The sequence below is a fragment of the Astatotilapia calliptera genome, chromosome 13 (genome assembly GCF_964374335.1).
Source record: "Astatotilapia calliptera chromosome 13, fAstCal68.1, whole genome shotgun sequence".
Taxonomy (NCBI): domain Eukaryota; kingdom Metazoa; phylum Chordata; class Actinopteri; order Cichliformes; family Cichlidae; genus Astatotilapia; species Astatotilapia calliptera.
The window spans coordinates 6,211,657-6,229,868 of record NC_137434.1 but is presented as its reverse complement, the minus strand read 5'-3'; the positions used below and the strand labels follow the sequence as shown (position 1 = coordinate 6,229,868).

Sequence of the window (18,212 nt, the reverse complement as noted above, 5' to 3'; positions counted from 1 at the left end):
ATCTTCCCAAATACTCATCAGGGCTCTCCATCGTCCTGCCGTGACAGCGCCGGGGATAATTAATTATACAATTTCGATGGGAATATCGACTAAACAAACCTATTAATCATAGCAAAAGTCAATAGGCATGGACACATTCAATCATGTCCCGGCCAATGATTACTCCTCTCAAAATACAATAATTATTTTCAAGAGCTGCCTCGAATTAAATTTCTGTCAAGCTGGTACAAGTCTTGCAGTTGATGAAGGATGCAATGGATTTTTTTTCTTTCCCCCCCTTCCCCAGTGGAGGAGTGTAAGGAGGGACATTTATCCTTTTGGAAAGGTAGTTTGTTTTATAAGGATCATAACACGGTGTGTTTAACTAGACCATGACCATCAGATTATCTCTGATGCCCCCATTATGTCATCCATCTTGTCTGGCTTGGTGAGGAGGCAGAGAGAGAGGGAGGAAGGGAGAAGGAAATGAAGGTGAAGGGAGGGTGGGGTACCTCAGCCTCCCCACAGCTACTGTTTCGCAGTTAGGGGACATTTCTGCTGGTCAGATTCAATCATGCTTTACTGGACAGCATGCAATCAGACATCCACATCGACTTTCCTTACTGAAGACTCGCAGTCTTCTACATTTTACCTTATAAGCAAGAATGTTTATTTTCTAGTTTCTGGATTATTTGGCTACCTTAATATGCATTTACAGTAAAAACGCTTAAAATAAGTCCATAATAGGATATACTGTATCTCAGCAGTTGAAGAAGAAAGAAGAAAAACAGAAAGACACGTGTTTTGGAGGCACTGAGCTTGCTTGAAGCCAAACAAATGTCACATAAAAGATAATGCTGAACTCAGTAAATTTTGGAAGTTAAGGAAAGTAACTGAAAATACTTTTTTTCCCCACAATTCCAATTCCAAAATATGCCAGCTTACTTTGAACCATCTGTTTGGCTGCGTTAGGCCACTCTAAACAATTGAAAATATTCAGTGGCTTCATTTAATTTATTGACACGCAAACACGGCTAATGGAAAATCAAGTGGGCGCTTTTTTTCAGCTCAGTGAGATGCACGTCACGTGACTTATAAACGCACAGAGCAGGAAAATCAACATTATCATGCGGCATATGAATAAACCCCGGACGGCCCAAGAAAATCAATATAATTACATGGATTTAAAATATATATATATTTCTCAATGTGACAAGAGACATGTGCAAAATCATACAACTTCACTTAAAAAGGCATGAATTGAATTAGCAGTAATAACGAGCTCACATTAAACCACACTGTCCTTGTGATACAAACCCAGTGCAAGTTCATAAATGATAACGCTGATTTATTACCCAAAACTTTAACTTAACAAGGTTAATAAACTCTGCCGCTTCACTGCCAATTCTGCTGTGTGTGTGTGTGTGTTTGTCATTCATGTTTTTTAACAAGGTCCAACTTTGAACTACTTAATGTAATATACAACCATATAAAAGTGGAAGTGCGTTCCTCTGCTGTTTTTCTTCTGCAGACGCTGAACACGTCTCGTCTGCACTGAGTGCTGCTTAAAAGTTATTCCCTACATTTGGCCTCTTGACTGGGGAAAAAGAGTGTTTGTTTGTTAGGTATGTGAGGGCATCTGCACCACTCAGGTCAGCAGCTGCAACCTAATTATTTTAACCTTTCTGTGCTACTGTGCAGACATGAGGAGTCATTTTGAACTTGTTCTTTTGCTTTGTTGATTTCACAGTCAGTCAGTGGCGGTCATTACACAGTGAAAAAAGAATGTATATGACAGTTGATCAAGGAAATTAAACTCGTAATAGATAAGATGAGAGGTGAGAAAGTAGATGATTATATAAAAGTTAAAGGAGTGACTTACTGAGGTCCCATTGTCTTCCCGGAATACTTCCTGGTTGACATAATTAAAAAGCTTCTTTTCAATTTGAAGAATAACCTGAATCAGTGGAAAGAGAGAAATTGCACTCTGATTAATAGCAATACTAATGTGAACTTCACTCAGTAATTAGAGAACTAATGAACAGCATTGAGCTGCAGCAGCAGACAGCACTGTTATCTCTACACGTGTCTCATCGAGGCTTTACACTGACCTTGGCACCCCGGGGTCAGGTGTATCAAAGCAGAAAATAAGCAGTATTTGAAGTTTCATTACACAGGTCAAAACCTACAATTTTTTACATTAAATATGGTATTCGAATATTGTCATTTACTTACTAACAAAAGGGTTAGACCTATATTAATACCTTAATATCAGTAGGATAAAAGCAATGAAGTTTGACACACTGACCAACAGTGAGCAGTCTCACAGTCTTGACCTTTAAAACAGCAAACACTGTAATGTGTTGGCTATGATTACATTTAATCCTTAACTTATACCTGCTTCCAACGGTAGACTGTATATAAATGATGGACACGGTGACGTTGACATCTCCTGAACTGAATATTTAGGCCCTTAACAACTTGGTGTTTTAGAACTGGATCACGAGGTAGGCTCGCCCTAAACCATAACCTGCTATGAAATAATGAACATCATGTCATACCAGTAAGACTTTAAACTAAAGAATGAGACCATAAACTCATCAGGACAGTGTCTACGTAGTTCATCGACAGAGTTTCATACAATCTGACTTTGTGCAAACAGAGGTGTCGCCCCCTGTGGGTGGAAGGATTGGACCAGCCTACATTGGGTTAGTCCAGGGGTGGGCAATCTCAGTCCACGAGGGCCGATGTCCCTGCAGGTTTTAGATCTCACCTTGGGTCAACACTCCTGAATCACATGATTAGTTCGTTACCAGGCCTCTGGAGAACTTCAGGACATGTTGAGGAGCTAATTTAGCCATTTAAATCAGCTGTGTTGGTTCGAGGACACATCTAAAACCTGCAGGGACACCGGCCCTCGTGGACTGAGATTGCCCACCCCTGGGTTAGTCAGTGAATACACAGTCCCACAAAAGGACTGTATTTGTTTTTTTGTTTGGGGTTTTTTTTTTTGTAAGCGTTGATGAAATGATGCTTCAAAGCAGAAGAACTCACCTTTCGGTCATTATCAGTTTCTTGAAATACTAGCTTGTGAATTTCATTGTTGTCGGTTCTGATTGTCTGCATGGTGGCATCAGAGCAGAGTTTCTGGACATAAGAAAGCAACAGGATAGAGGATTATTGGAATGTTTATTCATTTGATGTCACTAACATGCAAACCATCTATGATATAATTTCTAGTTTACAGTTACTGGCACGTTAATATACAGCACACACTAGTTTCTCAGTATACCTCAACACCATTCGTTAAACACTGTGGTGTATTTGAATGACTTATAAAGAGCCAACCCACAAACAGCCACCTCACTGTCCCCTCTCTTTATCTGGGTCTATGTACTGACCCCATGGACTGTGTGCATGGTTAAATTCTTCTTTGTGGACTCTCTTAACAATTAGTTAAACATTCGGCCATCTGTGTTTGAAGACAGTTGAATGAGGAAATCCCTTAGCCAGTGGTTCCCATACCACACAGCAGAGAGCCAGTGACCTGATTCAAATTCAAAGCACAGATCTGATAATCGGGTCAAGCCAATATAGCGAGCAGAAAAAGGCCCTTTAGACCGAAATGTCACAAATCAGTCCTGCTTCGGCCATGAAGAAATGGCACACCAGATTAGAACAAACACCATGCCCTGAGAGAAAGTGGAACAACTCCTCGAACCCCCGTTCCACCGCCTCAGCCCCATTCCTTCATGCTTACCCCCACTCCCCCAAAAGCAACTTTCTAAAGCCCTAACAAATCGCTCCATCTTTCACTCATTTAGGCCTTCCAAATGCAGGGTCAATATGGTCCCCTGGCAGCCAAATGCTAATGCGCTTAAGTGTGCTTAAGCAGCTTTGTGCAATGAATAGGCCAAAGAAGGAGCTAGTGAGAAGGGCAAGAGATACTTTCCCTGTCAAAAAGTCACTGTAGCCACAGCTAGCAAAGACAATTGAAGAAGGTCATTTGGGGGTGTTTGATTACTGCTAAATGTAACAGTACTGTAATATAATACATAACTGATTTAAAAAAATAATAATTTTAAGATATCATCAGCAAAAACTCTTAGAAATCTTCAAGAAGATTGTGAGATGTGGTGAATTTTGCATTTTTTTTTTAAATTAGGGCTATTAAAAGCACCCTAACGTTTTTTGGGTTTCTACAAACATCGGACTCCAGTAATTCTTCCAAGTGGGTGCCCTTCTGTCGCCTTGCTTTGCAAATCCAAAAATCAGTCAAGCAGAAATCCCTGGCCACTTCACAGTTACAACTGAAGCCAGAAGCTTACACTGCTCGCTGGCACAATAAGCATCAATATTTAAAGGACAGAAATAGCCACTCCATTCATGTTCAAATGATTTCAATAATCCGTTAAGCGATACTTGAATCGCCGGCACAGTTAAATGTATGTAGATATGGACAGACAGAAGATGATACATATAGGTTTCAGCTAGGAGAAGAACAGAATGATGTAATTCTCAGTGAGATAACTGAGGTTTTGTATTCTTGTAGGTCTATATTGTGTGCCAAGAGTGTCACTGCTGGGAGGGTTCAATTAGAAAAAAAAGACAATTAGCTAATGCTTTTTCTGGTGGGAAAAAATGTCTTTTCCCAGAATGATTACACTTTAGCTACCTGAAGAAAGGAAACCACTTTAACTTAAAGCAAACAAATGATTCCAGATGCAGACTCTGTGTTTAGCCCGTTGGAAAAATAACAGGTATTTTACACAAATAGCAACCGGTGCAGACGGACCTTAAGGTATCCCAGCTCTGGACATCTGCGCATGTTAACAATCGATCCATTCCTATGTTTAACGACTGAGTAATCATTGCCGTTGGTGGTGGTTGATTGCACTGGATTGATCACAGCTCCCCTACTGTCATCTTCTGCGTCAAACATCCCACTCATTTAAGACGCGCCCGCTCATCCCAGTGGCTCTGTCATAAGATCCGCACACCAGACACTGAGGATGTCTGGGGGAAAATGAGAAGCCCATGCTGTCACTTAAGGCTATATCAGTGTGGTGCTGTGTCTTTCCCGCTGCCAACAGAGCCCAGGTGCTTGGGCAGAATCTTTGAACAGATATCTCCCTTCAAAGCCGCAGCTTCCTAAGCACATTAAATGTAGAAACTGCCTCACTGACCATCCTAAATGACATTACCATAATTCTGCAATTGGCTTCTCATTTGATATATGCCAATTAGTCTGTGGGAAGAAGAAGAAGTCTGGCAAAGGGAAAATATTAACAGACAGCTGTCAGCGTACAACGCTGTAGTCCAAAGGACAGTGTGGATGTCTTCACTGCTGTGGCCTCTTTAACAGATCCTGCAAAGTGACTTGGCATTGCGTCTCTGCATTATGGGTCACAGGTCAGCACTGTGTGTTTGTCCAGGGCCAGAGGGGCCGGGTGGGGTTGGGGGGCTGGGATGAGAGGCGGAGGAAGGTGCTGGCTTTGTGCATCAATGGAGGATAATCTCATGACTGTCGAAGGAGGAAGCGGCTGCTTAAAGGAGCTCTCTATTCCAGCTGCTCTCCTTAGAAGAGAGGTTAAAGCAATCTGTCCCACTTCAAAGACCGAAGACGCACACACACACACACACACACACACACACACACACACACACACACACACACAAACTAGCATTCAAGCCTTCTGTGTTTGGTGCTGCCAACAGATGGACATGATCCACCGTTCCCAGCTTAAACACTAAGAAACCCTCTCAGGGCAGCATAGCAGTCTTGACAATGTGCAAAGGTTTGTTTCACAAGTCAACATTTAGAAGAGGAAAAAGGCTAATGGGACGCACAAACAGAAGGGAGCATTCTTTGAAAATCACACCGCTCAGGTTTAAAAGACGAACAAGATTTCAGATATTAAATACAATAAAAGTATCTCTTGATTTTTTTTAACATTAACTAACCTTTATGTTTTACCTTTTTATTGCTCAAAACAAAATAAATGAAAGGCAACGCTGGAAAATTAATTTCATATTCAAGGCATGTAGTTTATTATATGCTTTTATTTCATGTAAACTGCATGTCCCAACCTATGTGATGGACACCACCCCCCCCCCCCCCCCCCCCTCCCACAGAAGCCCAGTGATTATTAAAGAAAGTATGAGAGCGTGTGCAGAAAGAGACAAGAGGATGAGTGGACAATGAGCTAAGTATTCATTCTTCATTACTAGAGGCAGGGGACGGGGGCTCCCCTCTGTGTCAGCGGGAGCACTGGCATTGTCAGAATGCACCATTATTTTCTAGCTGCCACGCAAAGCCAAGCTGCCAGCTGAGTTAAGGTGTGCCAGCCGGGGTGGCAGGTTCAGCGCGAATTGCTCGGCACTCCGATCGCTTTTATTCCACTCGCCGTCGTTCATCACGCTCATCCTGCGCACGCGATTGCGACATCTGCACGAACGAGGGGAGAAGGTGGCATCCAAAGTAGCAGACAACAAATTCGGCCATGCTTTCCTGCCAGCTATTACACAGGAGAGCCAGTAAATCAGCTGTGACCCCTCCCCACCTCATCTGACTGGACACAAGCCAGAGTTATCCACTCCGCTCTCCCTGTGACTGGCTAATTTAATGTCTCCAAACACAGTGGATTCATCACTGACACACACACACACACACACATATATACAGTGGTAAGGGGAATCAGCGTGAACGCAAAGTTAGTCTGTGTGACCCACTTGGTCGGCGGCTGACCCCAGTAAACCTGGCCTGTGTCCTCCCCTGACACCAAGTGAGACACACAGAACTCTCACTCCTTTCCATGAACTCAGTGAGCAGCGGTGAGAGCTGATGTTGATGGCCAATGGCAGTGTGCGCGTTGTAGGAGGTCCTCTAACCTGCCACGCCCTTGCTAAAAAAGAAAAAGAAAAAAAAGAGCTTGGTAAGAGGTAAGAGGGCGTGCGAGGTAGTGATAATGTGCCCTATTTATCTTGTGCATTATAACATCTGGGAAACTTCTCTAAAAACAATGGCACAATGAGGGCTGCCATTCTGGCTTTACCTTCAGAAACCCACCAAAAGCATTTGTCCCCCTGGAATTGATAATGGACAGGCCACAAATCATTCGGGACAACAGGACGGAGGGTTGTGTGAGAGAGAAACTCAATGTATGTGTATGTTTTGTGTGTGTGTGTGTGTGTGTGTGTTCACCCCTGGTATTTAACTTCTCTGCTGGCCCATTCTGCAGGGCCCCGCAGGACAAATTGCCCTGCATGGTTGTCTTTGAGAGGCAGTGCAGCGCGCAGAGAAAGGGACAGGGCTGAAACACAAGGAACAGGCCTATAAAAATTCATCACTTTGACCCCTGTGACCTCCAACTACTGGGTTGTTTTTTTTTTTCCTCTTTTTACTCACGCATACACACACAGATGCACGAGCACGCACTTGGCCACCCACCCAAGCTTGGAGCTGAGGGGAGTTATTCAGAAATCATCTATTCGAGTTAAGTTTTTAAAGAGAAACGGACAGTTGCTGCGACAAGTCGGCTCGAGCTGCAGAAACGCACTAAGCCTCGTGATCTCTCTGTCTCTTTCTCTCGCACATGCACACTTGCTGCTGACACAATAGCCGCAGAAAAGCTTTCTACACAGGAAAAGGCCACCAGATGCTTCATTGTGACTGTGTCTCTGTGTAAAGTAGTGGCAGTAAAAGGAGGCTGGGCTCTCCAGAGCCATATTAGTCCCAGTAAGAGGAGGGCATTGTCTCAGGCCCGGACTCTTGACACATTACTGCCACCTGTACAAAGAAAACCTAATGAGAGATTTAATCTGAGAAACCTCCCCTGCCACTTTTAGTCAGCACTTTGGAACCAACCGCGGCAGATGTCTGCAAGACTGTTTAACGTACCGGCTTCTCTTAACCTCTCAATAAAGCCGTGCATGCTTAAATTGCTCAATAGCCATTCATTTGAATGTTAGCTGCACTTATTACAATTCCTCCCAAAAAAAGGGAGCTTTGTGATGTGAAGGAGTAGCCGGCAGCGCCACGGCCATTCACGACTTCTTCTTAACACCTCGGACCTAAAGACGGCATTTATCCTGTTAATGAGAAAACAAATTCACATCCAACCGTGAAGCAATCATTGTAGCGCATTAAAATATAGGCGGCAGCAGCGCTATTGATAGAGTATAAGCACTTACTAAGCACCTGAAAACATTGCTCTCTCATTTAATTTACCTGCTCCTGCAGCAGCTCTAAACCGCAGGAATCAATTAAAGGAAACAGACAGCGAGGTGATTTGTCGTTGCCGAGTCAATTAGGGAATATCGAAGGCCCAATCACTGATTGGTGATTAGTGACGGTCCAATAAGCATACAGAGTATGTTGAGTTCATTACTCTGGTATTCGATAAAATCAGGTCCTAACAATTAATGAGAGAGTAATTCTGTACTCTTCGAAAGAGGCCGGAGCGTGGTTAGCACTGTAAACGAGACGCGCTGCAATCATGGAGACTCTTCCACAACTTTTGAAGAAGCAAATTAAACACAGACTTCATCAAATGTTAAAAACATATCTTCATACGTGTAACAAATGAGTTGTTCTTGTTCTGAGAGAGCATTTGATGGCTTTTTCAGTCAGGCGGGCCGGCAGGTGACCAGCTTCCTTCCTACTGGTAGGACCCCAGTAAACCCTCATCACACACAAAGAACGCAGACTTATTTGAAGCACCACCCGTTAATTTGTTTGCACCATTTCATCTAAATGATGTGCTTGTCCACCAGGGTGAGAGAGAGGGAGAGGTGTAATTCAGCAAAGGAAAGGGGAAAAGGGAAGGTAACAGAGGAGGAGGCGGAGGGGTCTTGACATCCCCCACCACAGGGCGCTAGGCAACCATCTAGTGGGTGGGCTTTGTGATACATTTTACCAATTTTTCATGCCCATCCCTCTTGATGTGACCCCACTCAGGGCCTTTTATATCAGTGACAGCTCTGCGCAGGAAAACATGCTGCCGCTCTGATAGCATGAAATCGGGAACAAAGACCCCCAAGGAGAGGAGAAGGGGGCCACCGAGGCACGCTGTGCTCCGGGCCCGCCTGGCTCTGGACACAAACAGATGTTAGGACAGCCCCGGCCCCCGGCCCTGTCGGAGAAATGTGCCTGAGATGCATTGTTTTGGGCCTCCTCTAAGACAAAAACTTGAGCCACTCCTTCTGAAAGGGCCTGGCAATATGTTCGCCACCGATAAATCACAAGGGAGAGTGAGAGAAAGGGCCATGAATTCTCAATGTGGCCCTTAATGGGCCCTCTTAAATATGATGGGATATTTGTGTGTGGATGTGAATGGAGCCCGGTGACTTTTAATGTCAGTGGGCAGAGTTGTTTAAAAGCCCGTGGTGCCAACACTGGGTTTACAGCTGTGTTACAATGAGCCATTGTCGAGTAACATCACTCTGGTGCTGACAGTAAAGATTCACACTGGGAATCCTGTCGGCCAACTTGTTTAAATAATCCTTGCAGGTTTGCCGGCTTCCTTAACAACAGGGGAATGTTTATTCTTTGTCATCGCTTTTCAAAGTTTGCAGTGGAATGAGCCCAAGCTCGCAAACGCCACGAGTTAAATAGTTCCCTGATTTGAAAAAGGAATCATGTCTGACTTGCGACGTGCCGCTATTCTCATAAAGACTGCTTCTTGTGCTTATATGCGTTATGATTCAAATGCTGCATGTGTGCATGTTTGTGCACAGCCCGCAGCGATGACATGTGCCACTCAATCCTTCAGAGGGACAGAGAAAAAACTATTATTGTGCTCTGTTTTACAAACGCTGAGGACTGCATTAGTCAAAAATAGACTGACATCATACAAGTCGGACACTATGTACCAGGCACAAAGAGATCCCTATCCTTCACAGTTTATGCCACATTTCATCTGGACTAAATAACAGCATCACTGTTAGCTGTTGTCGTTCCTCCCTGGGTTATTTTTCAAAGCCGGGTGTCCATACTGACTAACAGAAGATGAGACAAACCATCAATAAAGCAAAACATAAAGAAAGACTGTGGTGGAAGCCAAAGTTGATTATTCATGATTTATAGAGCTCTTATGTTGCTTAGACAAAACAATGGATTAAATGTTTTTAAGTCATGCATTGAGTCCACTGGTATTCACAGACAGACCTGATTGATCACTAAATCAATTTATAGTATCTATATTGTTTGTATAAAACTTATCAGGTGCACTGTGGGTGTTACACTGTGGCATGATATGAACCAATAGTAAAGAGCCATCTCTCTAGAACCTTTAAAGGAATCTTCAAAGGTGCATCACCTTACGGCGCGATTTTCATTTGTTGATTAGCTGAGTATTAACTAGAGATGGCACGATAACACTTTTTTATGTCCGATACCGATATCATAAATTTGGATCTCTGCTGATACCGATATGAATCCCATATATATATAATCAATAAAACAGTTTTTTATTAAATATCTTGCTGAATTTTGTATAAGTTCATACTCAAGTTTTAAAAACCAAAACACTAAAGCTATTCTGTTATACCTGTATGCAAAAAATACACCCAAAATATTTCACAGATCAGCAACACTGATCAATCTAATAGACATAAACCTGCACCATCCTCCCTATTCTGCTATTTTAAAGAGAACTTAGTGGAAATATTAAACAACCCAGCTAATAGGGTTGCCAACTCCCAGCAAAAAAAATAGGAAACCACCCCCCACCCTTTGCCTCGTGATGCTTAATCGACATAATCGACTTTAATTTAATGCACGTGTAAAACAAATGCACAGGAATCAATTATTTTTCAACAATAATGAAATAGATTCAACATCTTTCTTCAACAGAATTGCAGACTGCACAGATGGTACCTTCCCAAAGGAAAAAGTAGTATAGCTTACTAGGGTATATTAGACTTAACAGTTTCTATATACAGTAATGGACTTCTATATATTTTACATCAGATGAAAACTTTGGTTGTAAGATTCAGATAATTATTTATTAAAAGCTGGAGAATAAGAAAGAAAAGTATTTCTTTGTATCCCCCCTTTCCCTGGCAAAACTTTGCTAGATCCGCCCCTGCACAGTTACCAGCTAAATAAATTCTAACAACAGCTTATCAAGCTTAAACGTGCTGCTGTTGTTCAGCCTGGTTTCCTCTTTCTGGCGCAAAGTGGGTGATAAACAAACAAGAGAGACGGGACTCGCGACAGAAAAGCCGATCAGCTGATCATTGATCAGTTTCAATTTGAAGTAGCAACAGGAGAGGGAGGGGGAGAGAAGAGGCAGTCGCTCATTATATCGGTTGTTAAGCTTAACGTGGGAATGCTTTACAAACATTCAGAGATGAACTTACATATATGCTTTACTTCTCTGGGATAGCTCTCTCGGAGATGAAATGCCGGTTTGGTAGCGAGGCTCCAAATGCTCAACCAGACCGCCGAGAGGTCGCCACAGCCGCTCTATGACGTGACGCATACTGCTCCGAAGTGCTAAGGTCATGAGCTGGGTTACGCCATGTCGCAAGTTTTGTGAGGTACTTTTGTAATATTTAATGGATCGGATTACATTTTTTATTTCTCTCTGATATCCAATCCAGTAATTTAGGTCAGTATCGGACCGATACCGATATGTAGAATCCCTAGTATTAACCAATTAAAAGATGTAAGTTCCTCCTTTTTTTACATCTTAAAAAATAGACATTAAGTCAGTTAAAGAGAATGTAATCAACAGATTAACTGAGTAATGGTCAACTCAAGGGGGGGAAAACTCATAACTCAAATATACTGCCGATGAATCTGTCACTCAGCTGCTTAATAGAATAGGTTTGAAGTACAAAAAAAAGAGACATCTAAACAGTGGCTCCAGCTGGAGAAGACAGCAGTAGTGCGGGGCTGTGGGGTAACTCAGGTTACAGCCCTGACCGAGACCAACCCCAGGGGCCAGCAAGACGGCGTCCCATCCCGGGCCCCGTTGGTGCCAGGCTCTGCGCTCATCCTTGGCTCGGTTTGTCACGCCATCCCACCGTTGTTGGCATGGCGTTCCCAGCTGCCAGTGACAGCGCCCCTCCCCACCTTCCCCCAAGTACACAATGGCTGGCGCCAGGCTCAAACGGCCTGTTGTTAATGAGCAGGACCAACAGAAGCCACTGCTTGTTCTTCATTTGCCAGGGTTTTAATTATATGGACAGCGTTGCCATCAAAGCTGCATCTCTCAAGTTTGCGCCCTCGTAGCTGAACTCGTTTTTTCTCCTCCGTGTCTTCGCCGCTGTATTCATTAGCATCAAAAGCAAACAGAGAGAAGAGGGAGAGAGAACAGGCTCTGTTGTCTAGAGGGAATAGTCTCCCTCTATATCCAGATGGGTTATCAGTGATATAATGGGCACTCATTGTGATAGATTGGACTCTTCTAAGCCAGATAATATGCCGTTATTGTATTGTAAGGAAATATCTCCACATGTCTAATAGGGGTGGGAATCACCATACATCCCACGATACATTATTATCACAATACTTAACGCACGATACGATATTATTGCAATTTTTAAAAATATTTTGCGATATTCAGATTCTGTACATAAAGGTAAACTTTATCAATATTCATATCTAATATCAAAGTCTCACACTCAGACTTTCTCTCATTTCAGTCAGTTTTATTGTTGACAAACTGAACAGTTTGTATTACAGTCTAGTCCAACTTAACTGAATGCAACCATCTGGTACAATTATAGCTATTCTGAACTAAGCAGTTTCTGAAAACTATGAAGCCCATTCAGCAACTGAAGAATTTGAAAGTAAATTAAAACAAAATATAATTTTACATTTTACAAGTTTTAAACTTAATTAAAATAAAACATGTCTTAAATTAAAATAAATAAGTAAACTGTCATGTTTATTGCTGCCAAAAAAAAAGTTAAACACATTTGGACAGTGAAGGAATGTCAGGATTCTTGCTCAGAAAAAGGATCAACATGCTCTGAAGTCAGAGTCCACAAAAACTTTTTTTTGTAACAAAATATCGATTTCTGCTGTCCCTGTATCGATACATTATTAGCAAACAAAATATCACGATACTACACAGTATCGATTTTTTCCCCCACCCCTAATGTCTAACCACTGGGGCCATAAACAGGCGTAGGTCAAACAGTAGGTGCTAATAACTCTATTTTGACTTGCACGGTGCAGTAAATGAATGAGGTTTACTGCATCAGGACAATTAAGACAATGTCAGGTGGGTAGTCTTTCATGGAAAAAGTGTATTGATTTAGTAGATTACCACGACCATTGGAAGGGATTTGTCAATACAATCTGGCCTAGCAATAAAATAGTCAAACACAGCACTCCAATGCCTCCTCTTGCTAGCAACGCCGTCCTCGAGAATTCTGAAAGCGGTCATTCCTCCACACGAGCAAAGGCAAAGGTATGTGATCTGTGTCGTGCTCATTTTGGCATCCAACTGTTTATCAGCTAGAGTTGCGAAAACATCCAGTCTGAATTTGATTAAACACTATAGAGAGGTGGAAAAAAAGAGCCATTAAATTTCAGCGCTGGGCTGCTCTTTAAAATTGCAAGACGGGGTAATGGCCTTGGCTCAAAATGTGCTCTCTAAGTGCCCTTCTAGGTGCAGGAAGATTTTTAGGCAAATTCCAAAAGACTTGGTACATATATGACTGTGTATACATCTGTGTCTCTGGGTATCAATGCATGAGTGTATCTGGAAAGATGAGGGCAGCCAAGGAAGGTCGCAGTCCCCAGTGTCGGGGGTTCCACAGAACAGAGGCCCAATCAGTGCTGGCCCGCTGGTTAATGGATGGATGGCCCCCAAAATTAATTAGCCTGACTAATGTAGTGTACACTTAATTACACTGGCTGCCTTTTGATTTATAGCTGGCCTGATACACACATGCTAGTCAAAGTCAGGCTAAAAAGGGAAAAATTGTTTAGCCTTTACTAGCGCAAATTATTTACCAGGGTTAGGTTCAGCAGCCCGGACAATGGATCTGATGAACTGCTGCTGGTTTTAGTTAGACACTCCAGATAATATACGCGTTGTTTCTTTCCACTGTCTGAACAACAACCACTGTAATATTCATATTGCATTATCAAAAAGGAATAAATAAGGTGGCTGTAGATTGGAAATGACTGAGGTCCTTGCACCCACATGCTCAATAAGAAAACATGACATTCATGAGAAAAGTGATGTCCAAAAAAAACATGTTTGGTTGTAATTCTGCTCCCATAGTCACGAGCATGTGCACTGAGTGATTGCACTGTGTGAAAAATGAATGATCTATCACGCTGCTCTGTCATTACTAGGCATTTTACAGCATTCATTAGGAGTGGGGCTAGTCTAGGGCCCCACCTTTAATTTCATGCTGCTCAAGCGAGAGAAAGGACACAGGACAAAGGAAGGAAGATTGATGCCCAATCCAGCCCTCTCCACTTCCTGCAGGTGCAGACAGGGGGTGCTATTCTTAGTGTATCTCTCCAGTCAATGAGAGGCCAGCTAGTCTAATGAAATCTGTCCATGTAGCAGCAGATCAGGCCCAATTAAAACAGCCCCGCACCATGTCACGGGGACAGTAGATCAAGTCAGCAATTAACCTCCACGCTGGCCTCTATCAATCCTTAAATTGGAGCGGGCTGGCCAGCAGCACACAATCTCTGCAGATATTAAATTTACATTCTATTAAGTTTAATTAGGAGGGATTTTAAATATACTAGGAGTCCAGGCACAGAGCCCTGAGCCTGTCATCGACACTGTTGATTCACAGCCACGGGCCACCTCGAGGGACACGCATATACTCTTTAATACACGCCATCTTTTACCACCTTCTGACTGAAGCGTGGAACCATAGAAAAAAAGATGTTCAGTGTAGGTGTGCACGGTTCGACAAAGGTTATATGATCTGGCTTCTTAACTGAGAGCCCAGCCTGGGAGCAGCTGTAGGGTGAAAGGATGGCAGCAGATTTCAATAATAAGATTAAGTGTACAGGTACAGGTTGACTGTTGTCACCTGAGCGTTACTTAAAACACAGTGACTAATGGTTTGTGTGGGACTTTATATTAGCTGTCTTTCAATGACTGCTATTTTACAATAACAATGTGCATACAGGGAATCCTTACGCCATTTCAGTCCTTAACTGGAAATTTCAGTCCAGATCCTCACCTATTAAATATTAATCGTTTCTGTATTTAACAAATTAACATTTAATTATAAACATTAACTGCTGGTTGAACAACCACTGGAGATCAGGGTGTTTCCTGGCATGTCCCCTTGGGCTCTGAGCAATTACGGCATCGTTTCAATTAAACATTTTAGCAACAAAGCTGTTAACTGAATAACGACTGAAAATTTTTTGGCTTAATTTATCATTAAATGAGTTGTTCTGTCTAACTTACACAAAATTCTTTTTGCCAGTCAAGATTATCGCTGGATACTAAGGTGCACTGAAATTTACAAAGGTGGTCAGTTAGACCCGACTGTCAGTATTGAAACATCTTTGAAAAAAATAAATAAATTAAATGGACTGTTAACAGCCTGTTTCACTCACAGAATTTTACTTTTTTGGTTTATTTTAAGCCTAACAGTCACCTGCAGTGAGCGGTAGTATCTGGCCTCGATTGTGAATGAAGAAGACCAAACACAGCCTTTGGGGGTAACGTTGGTCTAACAGGTTTCAGGGCATTCCTTCAAAAACATGAGACTCAGACTCCCTAAAGGAAGTTAGAGATTGATATGCAGCCGTGTTTTAATAGCATGCTCTATCTTTACACCGCTTATCATGAATGTCCTGAATGTGCCTTGAACATGAGCGCTTGATAAGGGATATAAATGGACTGATTCAAAACGTCTCCTTTGTACTTCTTTGTTTTATCAGCACTGATGCAAAGCATGATCAAGCCAAATCATGATCACACCCATGGGAGAGGAGAGAGAAGGTTGGCGGGGCATGGACCACCTCCATGCTGCTCAGCCTGAGCATTAGTCTCCACGTGGCTGTGTCTTTTGTCTGCGAGTCAAAGGGCCGCTGAATGGGGGTCAATTGAAACCAATTCCCTCTGTCGGACACAATTAATGGGGTTGCCCAGGGTGGGCAGGAGGGGGGCAGCCGCAGGCCTTTGGTTACTGATCCTGCCGCGCAAGCATGCCAGGAATTTGCCACCTGGAATTTGCCCTGTGACAATGACAAACCCACTGCCTTCCGAACCCACCTCCTTCTCTGTGCACACACGGATACATCCTAAAATACTCCCTGTCCCATCTGCCCTCCCACAAGGCAGGATGGGTGACATGGGAGTGGCTAGATGTTGTCCACAGTCTAGTCCCCCACAATGGACAAGAGACAGAGAAGAAGAGGAGTGGTGTAGCGTGCAGCTGTAGAGAAATGTACTAGAGTATTTTCTGATCCAGTGATTCTCAAAGTGAGGCCTAGGGAGCCCTCTGGGTGTTTTGAGAGCTGTCCCCAATGCACAGCAAATCAAAAAGCCAAGTAGTTCAATTTTGCAAATATTTCATCCACTTAACACAGCAAAAGTACACACAAGTATCTATTCATCAGTTTGGCTATTTTGTTTTCCCCCAGCCTGTTTCTATCGATTGAAAAAAAGAGAACGAAGAGCGAGAAAAGCAAAAAAATGAGATTCTTAGACAGGGAGAAAGAGCGCCAGCCTCCCTGTGCCTGAATCAATCTTCGGATAAGTATGGACGATCGATCCGCTAGCAGCCCATCTACAGTTAAGCACTTCAGTAGATGTGCACTAATTGTCCTGTTGACATTAATTGTCATTAAAGGGCTTAAAACGGCCTCCCGGCTGTGAGTTACACCCTGCGCAGAGGTTGCAACCCATTTGTTTATATTGGTGACATCACAGCCCTCTCTACGGCTAACACGCAGGTCGCCGTTAAATCAGACAGGTTGATCACCGGATCACATTTCGGTCAGATGACATCATCAGCTTTTTTTGGTCCCCATTAAATGTTCGGCTTGTTTGAGGAACCCTCATTAAGCTGGAGGAAAGGTGAGTTTGGGTGCAGTTTATACGCCGGCCTAGTGCTCCAACTTCCCATTGGGAACAGGGCGAATCAATCAGTCATTAGGTCTAACAAATTGGTGTGTGTGTGTGTGTGTGTGTGTGTGTGTGTGTGTGTGTGTGTGTGTGTGTGTGTGTGTGTGTGTGTGTATTCGCATTGGATGTGACTGTGTAAGTAAATGGGGCCAAGGTGCATAAGAAAGGAGTTCTATGGAGGGGAAAGGGGGGCAGAAATGGGGCACACACCGATGCAAGCCTGACACATCCCTGGAAAAGGGGTCACGACCCCTTACTGCACTCAAACAGCATTTCACAGCAATGCAGACACAGAGAGGTGGAGAGTTTACCGACCACAGAGCAGCTTGGACAAGACAGGAAACATGAGGAGAGAGTTATCTATAATTAGCTGCAGAGGATAAACACAGACTCTGAATCATCTCATCTGACTTTATTGGATGCTTTCCTTTCAGCTTAATGCAGCCATATTCCCTGCCAGTACTGGCATTGAAAATACAGTTTCCCTTCATATCTGAATGCCTGGAACACTGTCTTTTTTTCCGCAGAGATGATAAGATTTAAAACAGCCCATCGTTGACAGAAAATCAATGTGGCATCCTAAATGTGTGCCAGGTGACATGTAATTGCAGAAGCTGACTTCTGAATAGCCTCAGTGTGTTTGTACATCTGCTGCTGTGGATTCTGTTCGTTTATTTATTATCTCCAAAGCAACGCATGCTCACATGACCAGCGGCTTAATGTGATCCAATTACAGCACCAAAATCAAATGTACTGCATAAACTTTGAGGCCATTAATCAATGCCCGCGATAGATCGCTGAGTAAAAACATGTGATGTCCATCCCACTTAGCTGGCTGCCACAGAAGAGGCGGTGATTTACTGCCCCACCTAGTGCCTGGATGGCTAAACTACAAAAAAAAGTTTTTTTCTGTGCCACACAAAGTTAAGTCCTTCCTAACTCATTTAAGCATTCAAGCCCTCCATTCAGAAAGCCTCCCCTCCTCTTCCCTCTCCTCTGAATAGGGTTGAAATGAACAATGCTCACACCTTGAGCAGGCCCACTGATTCGTGGACCATTGTGCTGGAGAGGAGGGAGAAGACCCGCTAACAAGTGTCTCCCCTACTCTGTTACCACAACGCTGTCTGCAATGTCTTCTATAATTTCCTCATCTCC

The 18,212-nt window shown here is 43.1% G+C and overlaps 1 protein-coding gene across 3 annotated transcripts in view; it reads right to left on the bottom strand.

Moving 5' to 3' along the window:
• Window positions 1–18,212, bottom strand: part of inpp5a (inositol polyphosphate-5-phosphatase A) — a 153,703-nt gene that overhangs the window by 22,431 nt on the left and 113,060 nt on the right. For all 3 annotated transcript variants that reach the window (XM_026190029.2, XM_026190031.2, XM_080287730.1), the window contains 2 exons: window positions 3,034–3,126; window positions 1,862–1,936 (listed from right to left, as the gene is read on the bottom strand). In XM_026190029.2, coding sequence (XP_026045814.1) covers window positions 1,862–1,936; window positions 3,034–3,126 — 168 coding nt within the window. The remainder of the gene's footprint in view (window positions 1–1,861; window positions 1,937–3,033; window positions 3,127–18,212) is intronic.